The sequence below is a fragment of the Phascolarctos cinereus genome, unplaced genomic scaffold, assembly GCF_003287225.1.
Source record: "Phascolarctos cinereus isolate Bilbo 61053 unplaced genomic scaffold, phaCin_HiC Scaffold_5;HRSCAF=322, whole genome shotgun sequence".
Lineage (NCBI taxonomy): Eukaryota > Metazoa > Chordata > Mammalia > Diprotodontia > Phascolarctidae > Phascolarctos > Phascolarctos cinereus.
The window spans coordinates 176,420,498-176,445,769 of NW_027555958.1; the positions used below are offsets into that span (position 1 = coordinate 176,420,498).

Below are 25,272 nucleotides of genomic sequence, written 5' to 3' on the forward strand. Positions count from 1 at the left end.
TTATCAGTCCAGTAGCAAGATAAAAAAGTCAAGATGACAGGCGATGGCCCAGGATGCAGTAGAGAAAAGAAGATGGGGAAGAGTTGGAACATGATAGATGTCTTTAAGCATTTAAAGGGGTGAAAAAGGTCTTAGACTTATTCGATTTGGTTCCAGAGGGCAGAATTAAGAACAACGGATAGTAGCAGCATGAAATTGCAGAGAGAGTCCTGGATTTGGAGTCAGAGGACTTGGGTTCAAAGCCTGGCTTGGATGGTTACTACCTGTGTAACCTTGTACAGAATACTTAACTTCTCTGGGTCTCCAGTTCAGTTTTTCATTTAAAATAAGAGGGTTAGATTACATGAGCCCTAAAATCTCCTCCAGCTTTAAATCTTATGAGCCTCAAATGTTATCTCTTTGATTTGAATTCTTGGTCTTTTGTACTTGTTTCATGGGCTTAGATTTTATTTTTAACATAGTTATTTGTATATGGTTCTAGCCCAGTGAAAATATGCAATATGAAATTGAATAATGCAACCACTTCAGTGGATTCATTATTCACACTAACTGGACCTAGCTATATATGTCTTATCCGCCCTGTTGGACTGCAAGCTCCTTGAAGACAGGGGCTTTTCCTTATTGATCTTTGTATTTTCTTCAGTGCATAGAATAGTACCAAGCGTATAATACATGCTTAATATATATTTGTTGAATAATGAATGAGTGAGCAAATGAATGAATATTGAGGAAAATACAACCCAAGATGACCATTTCTTTTAAAAAAAATAAACATTTTATTTTCCTTCTATTGACAAGTACAGGTGTTCACATATTTAAACAAAAGCATAAGAAAAGAAAATATCGAGCAGGTATGATGAAATAAAATGCACAAGAGATTATAAATGATTATATATTTGTCTGAAAACTCCTATTTACCAATTATTAACCCCATCCCCCAAAACAGGCATATTGTCATACCACTTTGTCCTTGTTTTCATGATTCTTTTTTACTTTCTTTATTGAGTATAGACTCATGGTGATAAATATAGTGTTTCACCATATATGTATGTATGTATACATGTAACACTTATATTAACAGTTGTGTTGCTGTCTGCAATTCCATAACTGTACTTAAAATAGTATAGCTAGGTAGTGCAGTGGATAGAGTGCCAGCCTAGAGTCAGACCTGAGTTCAGATTTGGCCTCAGAAACTTACTAGCTGTGTGACCCTGGGAATGTCATTCAATCCTGTTTTGCCTCAGTTTCCTTATCTGTAAAATGGGCTGGAGAAGGAAATGGGAAACCACTCCAGTATCTCTGCCAAGCAAACCCCCAAAATAGGTCATGAAGAACTGGACAAGACTGAAATGACTAAACAACTAAAAATAGTATTCAGCTTTTTCAAACCCAAAATGTTTGCTTCACAAATCCATCCTGATAAATGGATTTTTGATGCAAAAAATAGGGACAGTGTAGAGGATGGAGCAAATAGAGAATTGCTTTGGGTGCTATGTGTATTTTCTAATAGCAAGGCCCTCTGGACATTAATGCAACAAGCCACACATACATTCTGGATTTGAGGGTAATGATATTATAATCATCTTTGTTCTCATGTTCCACTTATCATATGAAATGCTAAAAAGGTCTTGCAAAACAGGATTTGATTTTGCATGGGGTTGCTGTAATGTCAGCCAGCATAATTATCAACACCTATAAAATATAAAAACAGAAAGATAAAGAAATTAAGTGATTGGGCCAGTCCCTACCAGAATTCAATATTATGACAAGCCAAGTATAGTGGCTGGTAGAGAAGCATAAATGGAGACATCCACCAGAGATGACTAGAGATGCCACTCTCATCTGATTTAGGAAATGAATAGGTATTTGGGCCAGCTTTACATTTTTTTCACTGCTGGTATACCTTAGTCAAAACAGACCATCTGTGCACAGTGTGAAAGAATAAGGAAATGAGCAGCCGTGTAAATGTAGATAAGTTTGGGTGTGGTGATCCGAATTTTTCCCTCCCCTCTATTTCAGGTTTGTGTGTAGCCCTAGCTCCTGTATGTCTGAAGAAGACAGATAGATAGATAGATAGATAGATAGATAGATAGATAGATAGATAGATAGATAGGTAGATAGGACAGACAGACAGATAGATAGACAGATAGACAGATAGATAATAAGTAGATAGATGGATAGATAGATAGATAGATAGATAGATAGATAGATAGATAGATGGATGGATGGATGGATAGATGGATGGGGGATAGGGGGATAGGGGGATAGATGGATAGATAGATAGATAGATAGATAGATAGATAGATAGATAGATAGGTAGATATGAGCTCAATTAGTGTATTTGTCTTCCACAAAGTATTTTGTGTGGTCTATTGCTGATCTCTGCTGCTCTGGAGCCAAGAAATAGGTTGTGTGTTTTGAAGTAACAAAAAGAACATTGGATTTGGAGTCAAGGGCCTTGAGCTTAAATTCTGTGTTTGGTGCTCACTCAGCCTCAGTTTCATCATCTGCAAAATGAGGATAAGGTACTTTCATCATACATCTCGAGGAGTTGTGGTGAAAATGCTTTGTAAATCTTAAAGCACCTACTATGTGCCAGGCACTGTGCTAAGTGCTGGGATACAAAGAAAGGCAAAAGACAGCCCTTGCCCTCAAGGAGCTTACCATCTAATGGAGTCTAGCACTGTCTTGTGACACCATACTACTTCACCCTCATTAGACCACATGTACCACATGTTGCCACTATTGGCCTGGAAAGTTTCTCTGAAATTGTTTTTCTGATATTTCTGGGCTTAGTAACTGCTGCAGTCTTTTGTTGAGTTATTTCAGTCACATCCAACTCTTCATGACCCAACTTAAGGTTTTCTTGGCAAAGACACTGGAGTGGCTTGCCCTTCCCTTCTCAAGCTCATTTTATAGATGAAGAAACCAAGACAAACAGGGTTAAGTGACTTGCCCAGGGTCATACAGCTAGTAAGTGTCTGAGGCCAGATTTGAACTCATGAAGATGAGTATTCCTGATTCCAAGCTCAGGACTGTATTCAATACTCTACCTAGCCGCAGATTTACCTATGACTCAGAATTATTTCATGTATTGCATAGCATCGTAGCCAGTCCATTGGGCATCATAGTTATCAGAGAACTAAATTAGTTAACACAAAGTGACTTCTTTGGAAGAAGGACTTAACGGCATAATGATATTTTTCATGACAATGATAACCAAATGTTGGCCACTTTTGAAATAAGTAAATGTCATCCGATGACTATTGAAAACAGTTGTTAGCCAGGAGGTTTCTGAGATGTGGGGTACTGAATTAGGGCAACTCACTTCAGCAATTGAAATGAGGACCCTCTGAGTTCATAATACTTTAAAAATAAAGATACTCAGTTACTCTTATCCATTGAATTTCTTCATTTGGTGGCAAGTGCCTAACCAAGCAAATTATTATTTGATAACTCTCATACCAAGTGTTGAGATGACTTGAAAATAATTGGATAAAGTAAGAAAAGATATTCATCTAATATTCAAATTTGAACTTCAGAACTTGAAGTTCAGAACAATCTGTTCCACTTTTCTTTAACTCTCCTTCTCTACACACTAGCCTGAAGCAGAAGACTGAAAGTATTTACAATAAGAAAGGGCTTCCTTTTCTGTATTTTCAACCTAACAATACAGAGAAAACACAGGACTCGCAAAACCAGAGGTGACTTAAATCAGTCTCAAAAAATAAGTCAAAGGAATATGGCTGTAATTGTTAAGTACTAATGGAAACCACCAGTTTTTGCCTCTCCTTCATTGTTTCTAGTGATTTCTTCAGGCTCATCACGGCGTCAAGAAAATTCTCATAGCCAGGTGCTAGCTATAAGGGGAGATGATGGGAATTGGAAAGACATAAAGTACTCTCAGTTTCTTTGCATGTGGTGAGAGCTGAAGTCAGTCCCTTGGAAGGGGAGGGAAGGGAATAAGCATTTATATGTAGCACCTACTATGTGCCAGTCACCGTACAAATATTATCCAGTTTGATCCTCACAACAACCTGGGAGGTAGGTGTTGTTATTATCCCCACTTTACATCTGAGGAAACTGAGGCAGGCAGATGTTAAATTCCTTACTCAGGCTCACACAGCTAGTAAGTGTCTCAGGCAGGATTTGAACTTAGGTTTTCCTGATTCCAGGCCACTGTTACCACCTAACTGCCTTGAACCTTTGAGTTCAAAGGTTCTAGTACTAAAAGTAGTGTACAGTTATTCCTCTACTTCATGACTTTCCCCATAGCGGTTTTGATATATTACAGGTTGGCATAAGAAATTAAATGGGGGGGGCAGCTAGGTGGCGCAGTGGATAGAGCACTGGCCCTGAAGTCAGGAGGACCTGAGTTCAAATCTAGCCTCAGACCAAACATTTGACGCTTGCTAGCTGTGTGACCCTGGGCAAGTCACTTAACCCCAATTGCCTAAAAAAACAAACAAACAAAAACCAAAAAAAAAAAACAAAAAAAAAGAAATTAAATGGGAGTTTTTTTCAGAGTTTTGTGGCAGCTGCTGATGACACTCGAAGGCCAGCAGATGACACAGAGCCTATACCAAATATTTAACCCAAATTTTATAATATAGTACCGTAAATACTCCATAAAAGAAAAAGAGAAAACTTAGACTTCTTCTGTGGTATGGAGGGAGAGTCAAAAATTATATATGGATTTTCCAGATTATAGTGGCCTGCACCCCTAACCCCCACGATGTGGAAGGGATAACTGTATTTGTTTTCATTTCACCTGCTCAGGGTTAGTAGTGATGATAATGGAAGCTACTCAAATATTAAAATGAGCATGTGTATATATGTTTGTGTGTGCATACATGCATCACTCAGCTTCCAAAAGACTCAGCAGAAGGGGTTCACCTAGCCTGAATCCTGACTTGAAAGAATTTCATTCTCTTTGACTCATAGAGGAGTAAGGCCTTGGGCCCTTGCATTGAGAGAGATAAGGGGAAAAAACCAAAATCCTCTAAGTTTTCTGAGCAACCCTTTTGTGGGCCAGCTAAAGAGACAGATGAGGTGTATTAAAGACAGAGCTGAAAATGGATTGGCCAGCCCCAAGTCATAGAGCCGGGTTGGTCCCACTCTGTGGCAGCAATGACACCTCCCAGAAGCAGCAGCAAGGAATGAAGAGCTTTATCAGATGGCAGCTAAGAAGCCAGAGAGCAAGAACGTAAGGAAGTGGTGGCCATTGGCTCCAGAGGCAGAGGGCAGAGGGCAGAGGCACAGGTAGACATTCAGTGGGTGACAACTATGGAAGCAGAATGGGGATGGCCCAGAAGTTCCTGGACAGTGCCCCTCATCTAAAGGAGAGGGGTGGAACTCAAGAAGAAGTTTTCCACTGATGACAGAAAATAAATGCCACTGGTACTGAGACCCTCTCTTACCTTAGACCAAAAGTTTTCCATGTCTTTGTTCCTTGATTCACCAGTCTGTGATTCTTTTTTTATTTAAAGAACTGAGTTTCCCTATCTCACTCAGGCTGGCAGTGTAGAGGCTACTCAGAGCCCAGCCCCTTTCTGATCTTTTAAGTACTGGAGTTGTAACCAGTTTTGTTTCCAACTTGGGTTAGTTCATCCTTCCTTAGGCAATCTGGTAGACTTGAATTAACGCCAGGCTTAGTGCAGGCACTGGATTGGCTTAGACCATGGTGGCTCAGAACTCCTGAACTCAAGTGATCCACCAGCTTCCACCTCTCTAGTAACAGGTGGATTACAAAAGTGAGCTACCATGCCCAGCCATCATGGCTGCTTGCCTGTGGGAGTTTGTGCTCATCTGTGTATGGGAACTGAGAATTATTCTACTGAGTGATTCCTCCCTAACCATTATTTATTGTGCTATTTGGTCTCAGTTAAATACTTTGCTGTTTGATTTATGGTTTCCGCCTGATCTACGACTAGTGTAGGCACTGAAGAAGGCATGGAGACAGATTTCTCCCAGACAATGAACCGAAGTAATTTGTGATTCAATAGTAGAGGGGACTTTTTGTTGTCCAGGTTTTTTTTTTCAGTCATGTCTGACTCTTCATGAACCCACTTGGGGTTTTCTTAGCAAAGATGCTGGAGCGGTTTGTCATTTCATTATATAGAAGAGGAAACAGATGAAAATAAGGTTAAATGACTTGCCCTGGGTCACACAGTAAGTGCCTGAGGCCAGATTTGAACTCAGGAAGATGAGTCTTCCTGACTCCAGGCCTGGTACTCTATCCACTGCCCCCTCTATTTGCTCAGTGGAGGGGGTTGCCTGTTACATACTGAAAGGTTCTACTGGCGCCTAATTACTCTCCTCCAAAAAGGTTTGTACAGCTGGGGGAAAGTGTCTTTCTTCTTTCAAAGCTCACATTGCTTTAATATTTTCATTCCCCTGCTTTCAGGCCTTCCTTAGATCAGGTGAAACCTAATAGCATCTTAGAGCTGGCATTTTTTTAAATGCTAGAGAGAAAAAGTCTAGAGTGGAAACATTTAGTTGGCGAAAAGGAAAGGGAGACACAGTGGCTTTTAACAAAACAGTCGGCTGGGCTCAGTTTGACAGCATATATACTAAAACTAAAATGAATACAGAATTTAGCATGGGCCCCGTGCAAGGGTGATACTCAAATTCTTGAAGCATCCATATTTTTGGTAAAAATTATAATAAAATAGTTTATTTTTTAAAAGACCTATTTAAATCCTATCTTGACTATTATTATAGAGCTCCTTCTTTGCCCCAGTAAGAATGAGTTTCTCTTGGAGTTAATTTTCTTTTTCTCTTTTTTTGGCCAGGCAACAGGGTTTGCCCAGGGTCACACAGCTAGTAAGTTTTATGTGTCTGTGGCTGGATTTTAACTTAGGTCTTCCTAAATCCAGGACCAGTGCTCTATCCACTACACCACCTAGCTGCCCCTAAGACTTAATTTTCAAAGAATTAGATGAATGTCTGATTGTATCTAGGAGTTACTATTTAAAAAGAAGAATTGTGTTTGAATGTAGATCTGGTCTGAAAGTTTATATCACAATCTCAAATACTGTGTAGGCTTTTATTCAAGTCTGAGTGGAACATCCTTATTTACATCTGCTCTGGGGTAGGACTAGGCTTTCAAATCCTTTTTCAACTTCAGAACACCTTCCATTCTACCTTGACCTCAATCCAGAGAATTTACTTTCCTAATATATTCCCTTGGTTAGCTTGTAGCTCGAGCTTACTTATAAGGGTGTAGCTGCCCTCTCTAGAAATAAAACAGGACAGATTAGGAGAGAAGGATGGGCAGTTCATTAAATCAGTATGTTTGTGATGGTAGGTCTGGTTACTTGGTAATTCAGTAAGTGAACTAATTCAGAAGATCCATTTTGGGAGAAAGTTATTGAATAATTTCTGAAAACCAAGCAAACAAACTCTGATTTCCCTTGATTGGGGAGTTCTATAGTTTAAACCTCTTTCTAGCACAGCTTACCAACTTCACCTCCTCCTTAAAGTTCGGACTTGTTTTTGTTTTTGTTTTTGTTTTATAAAACATTATTGACACCTTGTGTTTTTCACACCAGAGCTACTTCTAGTAGTATTTGTTATTGTTGTTGTTCAGTCATTTTGGTTGTGTCAGACTTTTCATGACCCCTTTTTGGTATTTCTTTATAGAGATACTGGAGTGGTTTGCTATTTCCTTCCTCCAGCTCATTTTACAGATGGGGAAAGTGAGGCAAACAGGGTTAAATGACTTGCCCAGGGTCATACAGATAATAAGTATCTGAAGCCAGTCTTCCTGATTCTAGGCCTGGCACTCTATCCACTAGCTGCTCTTTGCAGTAGTATAGTCTACTGGAAATGCCATTATTGGCATCAAGAAGTCCTGGGCTCATGTCTTGCCTGACATAAAGAATGGCTATGTAACCTTGGGTAAGTCATTTAACCACTCACTCACCCAGACCATCCTCTCAGACTACAAGTTACAGAGGATTTACTGATCTACATTGGTGGAGTGAATTTCTACACTGGTAGTTCTCTGTACCAATGGAATTAAAGGAAAAGAAAGGAAAGAAACAAAAAAGAAAAACAACCTACCACCTCCTTCCCTTCCACTAAAATTTGCTTTGTAATAAAAAAAAAAGCTAAATAAAACTGAGTAATCACCTCTGACAAGGTATTCAACATTCCATAGCTGTAGCCCCCCTCCTCTCTACTGAGAGGAAGTACATTACATTTTCTGTTCTCCAGGACTAAGAATGGTTACAGAAATTAATCAGAGTTCCATTTAGCCCACTTTTAATAGTGTTTCGGTCTACAAAAAAGTAAAGTTGCCAAATGTGGACAGGTTGTTGTTCGTCCTTCATTCTTGAAGAACACCAGTAACACCAGGAGGGTGATGTCTTGAATTGCAAGTGACCTGGATTTAAGTGAGGCAGAGCTGTGCAAAGTCATCTGCCTCACTCTCTCCTCCAGAGTCGTCTGAGTCCAGTGGCAAGACCTATGGTCAGGACAAATGGAGATGACCCCAGATGCAGTGGGAGACCTTAGCCTTTTTAAGCTAAGGTCTTTTCCAGCTCTCTGCCTGAGTCAACACCCATTCAGTGATTTAAGGCTAGGTAAGAAATGTGGCAAAAGATTGGCCTAGTTTTTCTACTCTCAAAAAAAAAATCCGTCTGGGAGAAGAAGACCCTCAGGGTTTCTGGCCAGAATAGAACCAATTTCTATTTACACTCACTGTGAGACATCAAAACCCAAACAATGACCAAATGAGGCTTGGGCTGGGACTTATTATTGGCCAATCAGTGACAGTCAGAGTGATTTGGGTTCAAGGCATAGTCAAGTAGCTCCATTTGAATCCCAATGCACTTTATCCACGCCTGGTTTTCCAGAACTCTATTTCAATAAATCATGAATGAAACTATATGGGATAGAAGAGATGGGACAAGGATGTTTTTCAAAGAAGCTTACTCATGACCATGTGATGTGATGAGGCAAATGTGAGCTGGTGAGGTCACCAATAGAGAAAATGAAGAGAGAAAAGATAAGAGGGACCTGGGCAGAGCCTACAGTTACTGGTCATGTCATGATGTGGATGATTAACTGTGTGGTACAGCTGCAACCCTGCCCAAAATAATACTCAGAGATTCTCTAGGTATAAAGTGAAAGTTTTATTACTTTCTCCCGAGAAGCGGGAGTCTGCTTCCTCGGGCAGTCCGAGCAAAGCAAGGCCAAGCCCTAATGCAGAAATACCCACCCACCACTGGCTTTGAATTCCCATTGGACAGGAATTTCAGCCTTACAATCTGAAACTCGAAAATCTACCCCAGAAACAGAGAGAACAAAGAGGTATAGAAATTATGTTAGCATGTTCCCCTTTTCAGGGCCTCACAGTTTCATCAGCCTTTTACCCAAGGTCATATAACTAGCTAGAGGACGAGATAGGATGCTTTTACAGCTCAGGAATTTCTGCTAACACTATCTGAGAGTAGGGGAGGGAGAAGGGCTAGGGGAGGGGGTCTTATATTCTGAGGGGTCTTCACTTAGTGTTGGTACACACGTACCACTCAAAAGCAACAATACCAGAACCGTTAACAAGAACTAATGACCCTTTGAGGAGGCTTCACTTCTGAGAGATCATCTCTCACAGAATCATCAAAGGAGACTGAGATTGAGAGGTCCTACAGGTAGGAGGAAAACCAGGAAGGAGCTGTGCCCCAAAAACCCAGAGAGGAGAGATTATGCTGGGGGAGAAGGAATCTAAGAGGTCACGTACAATAGAGAGGTCAGAGAGAGTGAGGATTGAGAAGAAGCCATTAGATTTGGTCTTAAGGAGAGAACTGATAACTTTGGGGAGAACAGTTTCACTTGAATGAGGATGTTAAAAACCTCCTTTTTTCAGGAAGTTAAAAAGAGAATGTAAAGAAAGGAAGCAGAGCCACTGAAATCCACATGGGTAGATTTTTTCAAGGAGTTTGGCTGAGAAAAGGAGGAGAAATATAAGACCTTAATGAGCAGAGATGGTAGAATCTTGTAAGAATTTTTGGAGGATGGAAGGGACTTGGGTGTGTTTGTAGGTAGCAGGAAGAGATTAAATATTAGAAAAAAGAGGGGATGATAATGGGGGCAGTCTGCTGTAGATAGAAGGGATGGAATCAGGAGTTGGTCTTGTCAAGGAGAGGTACTGCCTCTTCAGAGACTGAAGTAAGAGAGGAAAAGGTGGGGGGGCAATGTCAGAGAATGGAGACATGAGGAGGAGAAGAGAAGAGAGAGTTGTCCATTGGACAACCTCAATTTTTTGGATAGAGTATGAAGGTATTAGATGAAAGTTTTGGAGAAGGATGTCATTAGAGGCTTGTGGAGGAAAGAGAAGGTTTCAAACAGCCATTATGTGTCATGGAATGGAAAGAAGGAAGGAAGGAGGGAAGGAGGTTAGGAAGGAGGGAAGGAAGGGAGAAACAAGCATTTATTAAGTGCCTACTATGTGCCAGTCATTGAGCTAAGCAATTTACAAATTTATCTCATTTGATCCTCACAACAAACTTGGGAGGTAGATGTTACACACACACACACACACACACACACACACACACACACACACACACACACATTTATATGTTGTCTCTCTGAAGGAATATTAGATTCTTGAAGGCAAGTACTGTTTCATTTTTTTCCTTTGTATCCCATTGCCTAGTACAGCACCTGGCACATAGTAAGCATTTAGTAAATGCCTCCACCTTGGTAATGGTGGGAAATGAGCACAATTTGATTCATCACTTCCTAATAAGATGCAGCCTGTTGCTCCAAATTATGACAACAATCAATTAATCAGCAAACATTAAGTACTAATTGATTGAATGTTTCATCTCATTTGATGAGTCAAATTGTGCTCATTTCCCATCTTCACAGGAGTGTTTGAAACTAGACTTTAGATTCTAGAGATCTCTCCTCTGTCTTGACCTTAGCTACAAATTAAATATTTACTTAGTGGTGTCTATAATCAGGAAGAATTACAAACTGCCACGTTTTCTTTGAGATAATAGTTTAAGAGACAGGGTGGCATAATAGATAGAAAGCTGGCCTTGGAATTGCAAAGATGTGGGTTCAGGTTTCACCTGTGACACATATTAGTTATATCTGGACCAAAACCCCTCAGAGCCTCAGGCAGCTCTAAGACTGAGTGGGAATGAGCAATTAATTGCTTTAGCAGAGGAAGTTTCTACATTAGAAATCCCCTACACACATGTAATCACTTATACGACAAAAATATACTTCTTTTCTGGAGAAGCTTGAGGAAGGAATGAGTTGAAAGAAAAAAGTTTCCATGAACATTGCTGTAAGGTTTGTCTTTTCCATAAGTTAGTCCTAATTGCCTTCTCAAAGGTCACCTTTTGTATTCACTATTTTCACCATTTTGATCCTTTCAGAGGTGCTGAGGTTATAATTGCTCCCCTCCTGGCAATAAGCTACATATTTTCCAGCAGAGTACAAGATCTAGGTTTCATCATGTGAACAAGAGGGGTCCCCAGCTCCAAACAAGCATTCAAAGTAATAAATACCTATCAGGTAAAAGACAGCCTTTATTTTATCCCATAGAACATGAAGTCAATGCAGAGAACTCACAGGTGTGCATGAACAATTATAGAAGTATATACTATTGTGAAGTAGAACGTTTGTCCTCAGCATTCCCTCAGCCCTCTTCCCAATATTTCCAACCCTCTTCTGAGCCTTCCTACTTCTGTAAAAGGCACCAACTTCCTTATAGTCACCTGGATTCACAACATTGGAGTCAACTTAGACTTTTCACTCTTATTCACTTCACATAGCAAATAAGGTCATCTACCTATATGACATCTCTTCCAATTGTCCCCTTCTCTCCACTTACATAGCCTCTGTCCCAGTTCAAGGTCTCATCAACTCTTGTCTGCACTATTACAATAGCCTACTAATTAGTGTTTCTAACTAAGGTCTTTCTTGACTCTGACTCAGGTCTCTCTTTAATCCAATTCATTCCTCACACTGCTGCCAAGGAGATTTTTTCCCTGAATCATAGGTCTGGCAATGTCAACTTTTTACTTGGTAAAATGCCGTGGCTCCCTGTTACCTCTAGGATTAAATGTAAACTCCTCTGTTATTTAAAGCCCTTCACAATCCAACCTTGACCTACCTTTCCAGTTTTTTACACATTTCTTCCTTTCACACAAGCCAAATTGAGCATCTTACTGTTGCTTATGCTTGGCAGCACCCCATCTCCCACTATCATACCTTTGCCTTGGTTATCCCTTATACCTAATGTGCACTACCTCCTCACCTCCAACTCTTAGAATTTCAAATTTACTTCAAGACTCACCTCAAGTGCTCCCTTCTACACGAGCCCCTCAAATGCTAGTGCTTCCCTTCCAAATCCTTATTTTTTTTTATAAGTAATGCAGAACATTATTTTACCATTTAGGTAGTAGAACCCTTTAGCCATGGAAAATTCCAAATTCCTTAGCAAGACCCTTATCTGGCTGCTCAGGCTCCAGCCCTCAGATCATATCTCTGGAAGCCTCCATTGTGAGAAAGTTTGCAGAGCATTATCATATCTACACAGAGGGAGAGGGGTGTCCTTGACCAGCCCCCCAAAAAAACCCTCTTCCTCTTGCCAGACTTCAAAGATCCATCCCCCTCCCTGTCCTGTATAATCCCTATATAAACCCTAGCTCGACCCCTGATGGGGGCTGCTTGATTTGGATATGACTATCCCTGCCAGCCGCACGCTAATATAATAAAGTCCACAATTTAAAATTAGCCTGGATGGTCAACTCGCTAATTTCTCGGTATAACAATATATGTATTTATATACGTGTTGTCTCCTCAGGATAGATTGCAAGCTCCTTGAGGGCAGGGATTGGATCACTTTTGTATTTGTATTCCCAATGTCCAGCAATTTACCTTACACATAGTGGATGCTTAATGAATTCTTATTGATTGGTTGAGTCATATTTCTTTCTTTTAAAACTATTTTTTTGTTTTTACAGCAGACCTCAAAGGCAAAGGCGAGAAGTACATGAGGAGACACACAAACAAGGAAGGTATGCTTATTCATTCAACAATTATTAATCAATCAAGCATTTATTGAGTGCCTACTACATGCCAGGTACTGTGCTAGGTGCTGGGGCCCAAGGACAAAGGATGAAACGATCTCAACTTGTATTCTAATTTGGGAGAAAAGTATATGTAGTATATACATATATAACATAAACACTGTTAATGAACACATATCTACACACATACACACATACACATATACATATACATATGTATATATAGTGCATGTTAACTATGAATATCCTTATCCCACCCCACTCCTACAGATGAATCAGTTCCCCAGAGGTTGGCTAACTATATCACCCTACTCAGAGTTCTAAGGGTACCTCTGAGGGGTCATGAGTGATTCTCTGATGACATCAGCTGAAGCCCCCATTGACCTGCTCCCGCCCTTCCAGATTATCAGCTGAGAATCATTTAAGTCATCCAGACTTAAGTAGTTTTTAGAAAAGAGTATTTTACTAAGGTGGTACAGTGAAAAGGGGGAAGCATGATAGAGAATAGTTGTATGAAAGTCAAAGGATAGAGAAACAGAAGTGATTTTATCGTTGTAATGTAGTGTCACCAGGACAGAAATAGGAAATGGATGAGGAGTTTGGAAAACAGATTAGAAGCCTGGCACAAGGGCATTATACGTAGAGGTGGGAAGCTTCAATTATCCAGACATCTGCTGGCGTTCTCTCTCTGCCAAAAACAGAATAGCTGATAACTTTGTGCTTCGCCTTAGTGGTGATTTCATCCTTCGAAAGGAAGAACAGACAGGGAAAACTCTATTCTGGAACTGATTCTAACATGGAGGATCTAGCTGCTAGAGTAGAAATGATGAGAATCTTGGAAGGAAGTGACTACTCCATTCTAGAGTTTGTTAAACAGAAGGAAAGGAATCTGGGCATTGTCTGACATACACATTAAATTTTGAGAAAACAGATTTCAAAAGGTTCAGTGGAAAGATAGATAAGGTCCCATGGATTTAATTGCTTCAGGGGAAGCCATCTTAGGATACTCAAAAATGAAATTCTGAAGACAGAAAAGGAAACAATTCTAACAGGGAGGAAAAATGGGATTTATCTGAAGAGACTGATATGGATGCACAAGAAACTCGCCAACTTAGATTTTTTTAAAGAAAGATGGAAGCAAGGCCAGACAACAGAGGATGAATAGCTTGTGGCACTGCCCTATAAAAATAATGCCAGGAAAATGAAAACTCAGACTGGGCTCTGATTATTGAGGAAACTTAGAGATAAGGAAAAAACAATGTTTAAAAACTATGTTCGGAGGATAAAAGAAAAAGAGGCTCAAAGAAAGGGATAGGATCTCTACTTCAAAGGGGTGGAAATGATAACTGATAATGGGGAAAAGGCAGAGCTACTCATCATTTACTTTATTTCTGTTTTCTCTGCAAAAGAGAATGACCCTCAGATTGTAAATGACAGAGAAAAAAAATTTACTAAAGCGGAGTTGATACCTACCCAAGATAAGTAAGGAAGTACCCAGTTGACATTGATAAATTCAAGTCATCTGGCCTACGTGAACTATAGTCTCAGGTTCTGAAAAAATCTTGCAGACTGCTGAGCCATTGTCAGTGATGTTTAAAATCGCAGGAAAAAACAGAGGTACCATAGGATCAAGATCGTGTAACAAATATGCTCTAGTACACTCTCCCGGAATCAGGCTGGCTACATCTCACCTTCAAGGTCGGGAGTGTGTCTCTGCAGAGTCCAAACATCCCAGCATCCCAATAGATTTGTAGCCATCTCAGTATTGATGGCTGGAGTAGCAAGTGATGACTTTCTCAACACAACCCAGTGGTAGCTGAGAGGGAGACTCTTCAATCCAGCAGTCATACTGCATCTGGACACGAATTGGATGGGACCAATGTAATGTAGAAACTGTGCTAAGAGTGAGCCCACTATCCCCAGAGACTAAGATATGGGGTAAGGTGAGAATGTATTCCTGAGATGTTGGGGGGAAATGATTATAGCTTTGTTCTTGCTGTATTTTCAAAGTAAATGGCACTCTGTAAAATCCAATCAATGTTAAGTGGTTAAATGGAACTGGAGCACTATTCATTCACTGGCACCTACTAATGGAAGGAACATAACTGATGGGGACTCATGCCAATGGCAGAGATACCTACAGTCCCCTCAGAGCCCTGTGGAAGAGATGTAGCTGCCTCATTATGGAAGAATGGGCCAGAGTATATTTGCTACATGCAGATTTTCAAAAAAGGGAAGAGTGAACAGGGAAGAATAGTGTTTACAAAATTATAGGCCACTGAACTTGACTTTTATTCCTGGGGAAATTCTAGAATGGATAATTAAAGAGATGACTGGCAAATATCTAGAAAGGGAAACAATGATTATAAAAATCCAGTGTGGCTTTGTCAAAAGCAGGACTAACCTCTCTTCTTATTGATAGGACTGTTAAACTAGTAGATGAAGGGGGTGCTGTGGATATAGTTTACTTACATTTTAGAAAAGCTTTTGACAAAGAATCTTATACTATTCTTGTGGAGAAGGTAGATATGGATCAGATGATGACACAATCATATTTAGAACTGGTTAGATTGCTGAACTCAAAGAATCGTTTTGAATTTTTCAATACCAGCATGGCAGGAGGTTTCTAGTGGAGTATCCCAGGGATCTGTGCTTGGCCCTATGCTGTAAAATCACTTTGTTATCGATGACTTGGATGTAGACATGGATGGTATGCTTACCAAATTTGTAGATGACACAAGGCTGGAAGTGATTGCTAATACAGTGAATGACAGAGTCAGGACCCAAAAGGATCTTAACAGGCTAGAGATTGGGCCGAATCTAATAGGATGAAGTTCAATAGGAATAAACGTAAATTCCTTCAACTGAGTACAAACAATTCAACTTCACAAGTATAATGTGGTGGAAGTATGATTAGATGCAGTTCTGCAAAGGATCTGGGGGTTTTGTTGTTCAGTCTTGTCTGACTTTTCCTGACCTCGTGGACTTACTTGTCTGTGGGGTTTTCTTGGCAAAGATGCTGGAATAGTTTGCCATTTCCTTCTCCACTGTATCTTCATTTTACAGATGAGGAACTGAAGCAAATAGGAGTTAAGTGATTTGTCCAGGGTCACACACAGCTAGTAAGTGTCTGAGGCCAGATCTGAATTCATTGCTGACTCAAGGCCCAGTGCTCCATCTGCTGTACCACCTAGCTGCCTTGAGGGGAACAGGGGTTTTAGTGGACTATAAGCTAAAGATGAGCCAGCAGTGGCATATGGCAGCCAGGAATACTATTGTGGTCTTGGCCTATAATCAGTATTTATGAAGTGCCTACTATGTGCCAAGCACTATGCTAAGCACCAAGGATACAAAAAGAAACAAAAGACAGTCCTTGTCCTCAGGGAGCTTACAATCTGATGGGGAAAACAACATGCAAACAAATATATACAAAATAAGTCATATATGAGATAAATAAAAAATGATCAATAGAGGGAAGACACTAGAATTAAGAGGGGTCAGAGAAGGCTTTCTGTAGAAGGCAGAATACGAAAAAGGGCATCATTTCCAGGCATAGGGAGGTGATAGATTCACTTTACTATGCCATCATCAGACTGATCTGAAGGTATTGTGTCCAGTGCTAGGCACCATAGTTTTAAGAAAGACATTGATAAACTGCAGAGTGTCCAGAGGAGCACAACCAGAATGGGAGAGGGCCTTGGCTCCATGTTGTATAAGGATTGCTTAAAGGAATTGGTCATGATTACCCTTGAGAAGAGAAGATTCAGGATGGGGTAGGAGTAGGAGGGGCAATATTCAATTATTTGAAGGACTGTCATATAGAAGAGGGATTAGTCTTATTCTGTTTGGCCTCAGAGGGCAGAATCAGGGGCAATGGAGAGGGGAGGGGGAGTTTCAAAGAGACAAATTTAGGCTTGATGTCCGGAAAATCTTCATTAACAACTAGAGTTCCAAAAATAGAATGGGTTTCCTTAAGAGGTGGTGGGTCCTGCCTCATTGGAAGTCTTCAAGTAGAGGTTGTACCATTGCTTGATGGGTATGTGTTAAGAGTGGGCCTAATGCCAGCACTCTGTTAGTTCAGGTTGAATACTGTGATTTCAATGTAGTACTTACAAGTCATTGAACAGGTAACAAAAGGAAGTTTACTTTGCCCTATCACACAAAGATATGCAACAAGGATACCATGGCACCTAGGGTTATGGCCCTCCATATGGAAAGGATTCTAGTCAGCAGGGCCAGGGGTGGTGACTCAAGGGGACTTCCAAAATCCACCAAATTGGAGGCACCCAGACTCCCCATGGCTGAGACTTTTTATGCACTTAGGCGGACAGGAAGCTTCATCAATCAAGCAAGGGTCAATCAAATGCCTAAAAGAACTTTGTTTCCTTTTAGGGAATACTAAAAAGAGAAACAGTGAATGACAGAGTCAGGATCCAAAAGGATCTTAACAAGCTAGAGATTGGGCTGAATCTAGTATGATAAAATTCAATAGGAATAAAGGTAACACTTGAGTACAAATGGAGAAACAGGGGAACTCTGGTCCTATGACAATGTTACAGTTGGGGTTCTTTGAGTGTATGATTTCTACTAGATGGACAATAATGTTCCTTAGAACTTTGAAATTCTGTGATTGTGACCTGCAGTTGGTTGCTCTGATTATCAGTGAGGATGTAGTTCACATCAAAGATAAATTATTGGATAAAGGAGATGGATTGGGGCAGAACTGAAATTAGAAAACAATAGGAGCCTGATGTGGAAGATGGGTCAAGTGATTAATAATTTCTGAGAACACTATTTTGTGAACTGAATTTTAGGGTAAGAAACTAACTCCTATGGTATATATAAATTAGGGTTTTGGCTCTTGTAAATCCATGAAGCTGGCCAGACAAATTTCCGTAATGTCGATGTCTCTAGAAGCAGTAGATGACTAATGTGTCTTCAGTCTCTTTCTATCCTTCCCAAAGTGCACAAAGAGGCAGGTTATACCACAGTCCAAACGGGAGGCGGGATTTAATATTATTAAAATTATGATTTGATTCAAAATCTCCCAGACTCTCTGAATAAGAGCTATCTTATGGAGGAAGTGTTTACCTTGTGTTGGCATGAAAAAAAGAGAAATGGAAGGAAGGGAGACAGGAAGGAAGGAAAGCCAGTGGGGAGGGGAGAAAAGGGAAAAAAGAGAGAACAGAAGAGAATTAAGAAGAAGGAAAGGTAGAGGGAAGGAAGGCAAGTAATGAAAGAAAATGAAGGAAAGGAAGGGAAGGGATATGAGGAGGTAAGGAAAAGAATAGAAGAAATGGAAGGAAGGAAAGAGGACAAGTGGAAAGAAGGAAGGTAGGGGCAAAAGGAAGGAGAGAAGAAAGGAAAGAAGGACTGGCTTTTTAAAAAACTGTAAAAAGAAAGTGTAGCACATCTTCTGCTCCCCGCTGAGGATTTAGAGTAGCTGAAATGAAATCTGCTGGGGGGAAGGAAATCTTCAGTTTGTTTTTGAGCCACTGTCAAAAGTGATACAGAACAGTTACCTTCCTTTTGTGCTAGAGAAGTCTGAGGAGAAGTGAGACATTCTTGGAGGTGGGGGTCCTTTCAGCAGTCATTGGAGTAAGCCTGCCTCCACCACCTCCTGCCTCATTGAGGCCAGTGATTAGAGGGGTGTCAGCACATATAGGCCGTTGTTGAATTTTCCATTTGGGAGAACTGATACCAGATGGTGATTTTGCCTATCTCTCATCCTTCCATCCCTGCCCCACAGAGCTTATGTTAAATCCAAAGCTCATTAATTCTTAGTTCATTTACATTTCTGTTCAATTAGTCTTGAAAGCAGGCATAATATAAGTGTGGTCAAACACAGGACTTTCTGTGTTTCATTATTGAGAAAGGAATTAAAGGAAGAAGCAGTGGCTAGCAGGTTATATACGGACAGAGAATAAGACTGAGAAAGTAGACTGTCAGAAATTATCAGATCTTCGCATCTGGGGGACTCTGGAGCTAAATGAAAGGGAATGTTGTTAGTTTATATTCCATAACTTTCCCAAATCAGGAGAGAAATTAAATTAATCCATTCATCCCAGAGCCAAGAGTGGGGAACCTGCAGCCTCGAGGCCCCATGTGGCCCTCTAGGTCCTCAAGTGCAGCCCTTTGAGAAATTCAAACGTCCCAGATCAAATCCCCTTAATAAAAGGATTTGTTCTGTAAAACTTGGCCTCAGTCAAAAGGCCATACCCAGGGACTTAGAAGACCACCTGTGGCACGGCCGAAGGTTCCCTACCCCAGTGATCTAGACAAAATACTGAGCCATGAGTAAACAATTTTAAGTGGTGGGAGGTTTGGTGAATAATAGAAGCAAAAGGAAGCTTCCTTAGGTATATTTCTCCTTTCTTGTTCTCTGCACATGCTCAAAGATACCCTGCTCCAGGGAGCAAAGGACAGTGACCAAAGTGTAAGTAGAAGGAGCTAGAGCATGGCTAGAAAAGTGCGGCTCTGCCCCCTTGAGAGCAGGAGCCAGAGAAAGGGAGTGGATGGTTTTCCTCTTCAGTCAAACACCTCTATAACCCAGACATCACTATTAAAAGAAACCCCAAACCGTCCTAAGCATCACTACTGAAATCAAACATGTCACATTTGTTCAGAAGAAGGGGATGAGTGACTTTATATTCTCTGTATAGCTCAATATTGAAACGAAGTCCTGACATCACCAAGTCTCCGCTGACAAAATCTGAGCAACTTCTGAGAATAGATGACCGTGACTTCAGCATGAGGCCCGGCTTCGGAGGTATGAAGCATGTACTTTTGTTGCTTCTCTTCTATCTGTCTACCGTTTGTGAAAAGCCAAGCAAATCTATGTCTTGGGAGGTAGTTAGGGGGTGATAGAGTCAGGAGGATCTGAGTTCAAATCTGGCCTCAGACACTAGCTGTATGACCCTAGGCAAGTCATTTCACCCCGACTGATTCCAAAAAATAAACCAAAAAACTATGTCATAAAGTTTACTCTTCCCAAATTATGGTTTTCTGCTGTTGGACTTGGTCAGCCAGCCAAGTAAGCAAGAATCCAGTGAGCATCTGCTGAGTGCCATCTCTGCGTTAAACATTCTGATTTTAGTCATATAAGGCATGTGCTATCAGGTGGGGATATCATGGGGCTCAGTGGTCACTCCACCACTCTCTGGATTGGCACAGTTTTCTTTTTTTAATTAGTTGTATTTATTTTGTTTCATATTTCCCAATTACATGTTAAAGTTTTTTAACAATCATTTTTAAAACTTTTGAGTTCCAAATTCTCCCTCCCCCACCTTGAGAAGGTAAGCAATTTGATTTTGATTTACATGTGAGGTCATGCAAAACATTTCTACATTAGCCACGTTGCAAAAGAAAACACAAACAAAATAAAACAATAAAGATAAATACATTTTTCAAAAACAGTATGCTTCAATCTGCATTCAGAGTTCATAAGTTCTCTCTCTGGAAGTGAATTGCATCATGGGTCCTTTGGATTTGTCTTGTCTCATTGTACTGATCAGAGTATCTGCGTCTTTCACAGTTCATCCTCCTTACAATATTGCTGTTACTGTGTACCATGTTCTCCTGGTTCTACTCGCTTCACTTTGCATGAGTTCATTTAAGTCTCCTTAGGTTTTTCTGAAACAACCTTGCTCATCATTTCTTATACGCACAGTATAAGCACAGTAGTACTCCTGCACAATTATGTATTATAATTTATTCAGCTATTCCCCATTTTATGGGCAATCTCTCAATTTCCAATTGTTTTGGATCATTGTGTTGATCAGCTAAGTCTTTTGCAATTGATCATCCTTATAATATTGCTGCTATAGTGTATAATGTTCTCCTGGTTCTGCTCACTTCACTTTGCATCAGATCACATATGTCTTCCCATGTTCTTCTGAAACCATCTGCTCATCATTACTCATAGCACAATAATATTCCATCATAATCACATACCACACCTTGTTCAGCCATTCCCCAATTGATGGGCATCACTTCAATTTCCAATATTTTGCCACCATGAAAAGGACTGTTATAAATATTTTTGTACAAATGGGTCCTTTCCGTTTTCTTGGATCTCTTTGGGATATAGACCTAGTAGTGGCATTGCTGGGTCAAAGGGTACGACAGTTTTATAGCCCTTTGGGAATGGGTGATCTGCACAGTGTTCCATCCATCTTAACTCTTGATAATGACTTCTAAACATGATAAAGCATCACAACCTACTATATGATCAGAAAAGAATGACTGGACTACTGTAATCCAAAATATCCCAATGGAAGGCAGAAGAAAAACACACTGCCATAATGCCTATAGACTACTGGGCAGGTACTATGGTGCTGTGGAAAGAGCACTGGCTCAGAAGACCTGGGTTCAAATCTCTCCTTACTACCTGTGTAACTTTGCATATGAAACCTAACTTCTCTGAGCCTCAATTTCCTCATTTAGAAAATAAAGAGGTTGAATTCGATGGCGCTGAGGTCCTTTCCCACTCCAAATCTATGATCCTATAATGAAATCCTTCTTCATCTGGGAGCCTGAAACAGGAACTGTGTATGCATAATTGAGGGCAGAGTTTGATCTGCTTGGTTTAATTAAATGAGAGGTGGGGGCAGAGGTGGAGGTGGTAAAGCCCTACAGCAAATAATTGGCCAGAGTCCAGTGCTGGCAAAGCTTTCTCAGTTCAGGCTGTAGGCATGCATAGCTTTTCCTTGTCACCAGATGATTTCACCTGAGGTTTAATTGTCTTATTTTGTCTGATACTCTGGTCTAGGTCAGGGGCAATTAGGCGGTAAAGTGGATAGTGCACTGGGCCTGGAGTCAGGAAGACCTGAGTTCAAATCTGGACTCAGACACTTATTAGCTGGGTGACCCTGGGCTTAACCCTGTTTACCTCAGTTTCCTCATCTATAAAATGAGCTGGAGGAAGAAATGGCAAACCACATCAGTATCTTTGCCAAGAAAACCCCTAATGGGGTTGCAACATAACTGAAATGACTGAACGACTACTAGTTCGGGTCTCTCTGCTCCTTCAAAGGAGGAAAATTTAAGGTCCTATCTTTGTCCTTTGGGAGCTCGAATTGTTGGCACTCCCAAGGCTTTTATATTTTGTTGCTACTTTAATGGTTAAGTAGGGAGAAAAGCTTGTTTAAATGCATTCTTACTGGCTATATATGTTAGAGATTCTATAGTCCAAGAGGCAAAGAAAAATGAAATGGCTCCAAATTTCACCAGTTAGCTGAGTGGTTCATTCATTACCCTTTACTTCAATTCCAACCTGTATTCTTCAGTAACAAAGAAAAAAACCCTAAACTTAAGAGAAGGATTTGCTTAGTAAATGGTCCAAATGTTGATAAGGCCCTACTCACAGTCTCTACATGTGGCCTTCTAGGTCCACGGGTGTGGCCTTTTGACTGAGTCCAAGTTTTACAGAACAAATCCTTTTATTAAGGGGATCTGTTCTGTGAAGTTTGGATTCCGTCAGAGGGTCATCCACACTTGAGGACCTAGAGGGCCACATATGGCCTCAAGGCCACAGTTCCCCACCCTTGCTTGCTCAATGGACTCTTGGTCATTTAGTAGAAAGTGCTGCCCTCTCATGGCTAGGCTGGACCACTGGTTCCTGATGTGTAAGAATTGGATTATGAGATCACAAATTTAGAGATAGAAGTCACATTCAGAACTGGAAGTTAGATGTCATCTAGCCAAATTCCCTCAGTTTAGAGACGAAGAAATTAAGGCCCAAAGCAGTAATAATAATAATGACAATGATAGGATAATAGATTTAGAACTTGAAGGGACATCTAGTCCAGGGGTTCTTAACCTGACATCTGTAAACTTAAAAAAAAAAACTTGGATAATTATATTTCAATTTTCTCTTGAAATCCCGTGTATATTATTTTATGAATTTAAAAACCTTATTCTGAGAAGGGGCATAAGGTTTACCAGACTATCAAAGAGGTCCATGACACAAAAAAGATTAAGGACCCCTGATCAAGTCCAACCCCCATCACCTTTTACAGTTAAGGAAACGAGAACCAAGTAAGTTAAATGAGCTGCCTGAGGTCGCAAAGGGAAGGTAAATGTAAAAGGTAGGATTTGAATGCAAGTCCTATAACTCTAGAGAACATAACTCTATGTTCATTGTACCATGAAAAACTGAGACCCTGAGATGTTCAATGCTTGACTAAGTTCACTCAGATATAAAGTGGCAGAGCCAAGATTAGAACCTAGATCTTCTGACTCCAAATGCCATTCATTTTCTATCATACTGAGGCCTCTAAGAAGCAAAATGAATAAAAGAGCAAAATAAATTAGTAAAAAAAGGGGGATATAGCAAATGGCCACATACCCTGGAAAGCATCTCACTTCAATAATTTCTCAGGCAAGACCTTTGAATGATGAGCCTCTTCTTGAAGCTCTTTGAGTCACCTTGAGGTCGCTTTCTCTAATTACAAACTTGGCACCTTATTGCTGTGATCACAGTCCAACATGGGTTTGTGCAAGCTGGAAATTCAGTACCATGTGAGTAAGTAAAATAATTTGGGTAAAAGAAATAGCCTTCATCTGAATTTTCTAAGTTCTCACCTTAACTATTCTTACCTGTCAATTAATTTCATTTTGGCCCATCAGGGCAGCACGGTAGGAGTAAAGACATGACACCCAGGTTCTAAGGAAATTGCTCATGTTCTTTTTTTTTGGGGGGGGGGGAAGTGGATACTTGCTACCAAAAGAATATCTGATATCATCATCATCATCCACTTTTCAGGTCCTGCCATTCCTGTTGGTGTAGATGTTCAAGTTGAAAGTCTGGATAGCATCTCAGAAGTTGATATGGTAAGTACCACTCTGACACCAAAGAAAAGAGGTTAGATCTAAGAATCGAGGCACAAAGTTATAAGAGGGCAATTCGTTATTCAGATATTAATATGATAGCAAACAACTTTATCAGTTGGCTGTCCTATCACTGGGTTGCGTGATTAGCCCTGGAAATGCTCTAAATGTACAGGGCTCTGTGTCCTGGGTCCTCTTCTCTTCTCCTTCCATACTACTTCATTTGGTGATCTCCTCAACTCCCATGGATTCAATTATCATTTCTGTGCTGAAGATTCTCAAATATGATATATCAGGACCTAATTGCTCTGCTGACCTTCAGTCTCATATTTACAACTGCCTATTTGACCTTTTGTACTGGATGACCGACCCGTAGGCACTCAGCATGTTCAAAATGGATGCATTATCTTTCCCCCCAAACCTCCTTATTTTGAGGGCCCCACCATCTCCCTAGTCATCCATGCTCACAGCCTAGGTGCCATCCAATGACAGTGACCTCCTTGCTGTTCTTCGAATACAACATTCCCTTTCCCAACTCTGGGCATTTTCACTGGCTGTCCCCCATGACTGGATTTCTCTTCCACCTCATAATCTCTGTCTCCCGGCTTCCTTGGCTTCTTTCAAGTCCCTAAAATTCCCACTTCTACAAGAAGCCTTTCCTTATCCCCCTACAGTGTTGGTGCCTTCCCTCTGATGATCATCTCCAATTTATCCTGTACATTGCTTGTTTGTGTATAATTATTCGCATAGTTTCCCTCCATTAAACTGTGAACTCCTTGAGAACAGGGATTATCTTTTGCCTTTCTTTATACCCCCAGTGCTTAGCACAGTACCTAGATAGTAGGTGCTTAGTAAATGTTTACTGACTGGCTGACAAAATACAACCATTGTCCCATTCACCTGGCTGTGCCTGGGAGAGAACATACTGAATGGGAACTACTTTCTATAGAGAGTTTTAACCCTTTGGGGTGTAAAGGAAGGGCTAAGTCCCTGTAGATAGTACGGGAGGAGGAGGAGAGGCAAAGGACTGGTTAGCAGAGCCATAACTAGGGTGTGGCAATCAATGCTTTGCCCCAAAGAAGCAAAATTTAGAAGGCATTGACTTGCGGTCCTTCAGTAGGTAGGCTTTCTTTTGAAAACCTCCCCTATACTTAATTTTCCTATTCTTTCAAGGGCATCCACTATTATTCCAGTCTCCCCAGTTTGTAATCTTATATTATCCTCCACTCTTTACTCTCCCTCATGCCCTACCTTCATTCAGCTTCCTGATCTTGCTATCTTTTCCTCCACAACATCTCTTGAATCCAACCTATCTCCTTATTCACACAGCCATCATATTAGTTCAGGCCCTCCTCACCTCTTTCCTAAATTATTACAATAGTCTCCT

General features: G+C 40.5%; 1 protein-coding gene across 2 annotated transcripts in view; it reads left to right on the plus strand.

The window, feature by feature from the left end:
- GABRR1 (gamma-aminobutyric acid type A receptor subunit rho1) overlaps positions 1–25,272 on the plus strand; it is a 71,123-nt gene that overhangs the window by 11,744 nt on the left and 34,107 nt on the right. The window contains exons 2-4 of one of the 2 annotated variants that reach the window (XM_020963072.1): positions 12,990–13,043; positions 19,718–19,824; positions 23,821–23,888. In XM_020963072.1, the coding sequence (XP_020818731.1) occupies positions 12,990–13,043; positions 19,718–19,824; positions 23,821–23,888 (229 nt within the window). The remainder of the gene's footprint in view (positions 1–12,989; positions 13,044–19,717; positions 19,825–23,820; positions 23,889–25,272) is intronic. The other variant, XM_078156769.1, reaches the window with a different exon arrangement.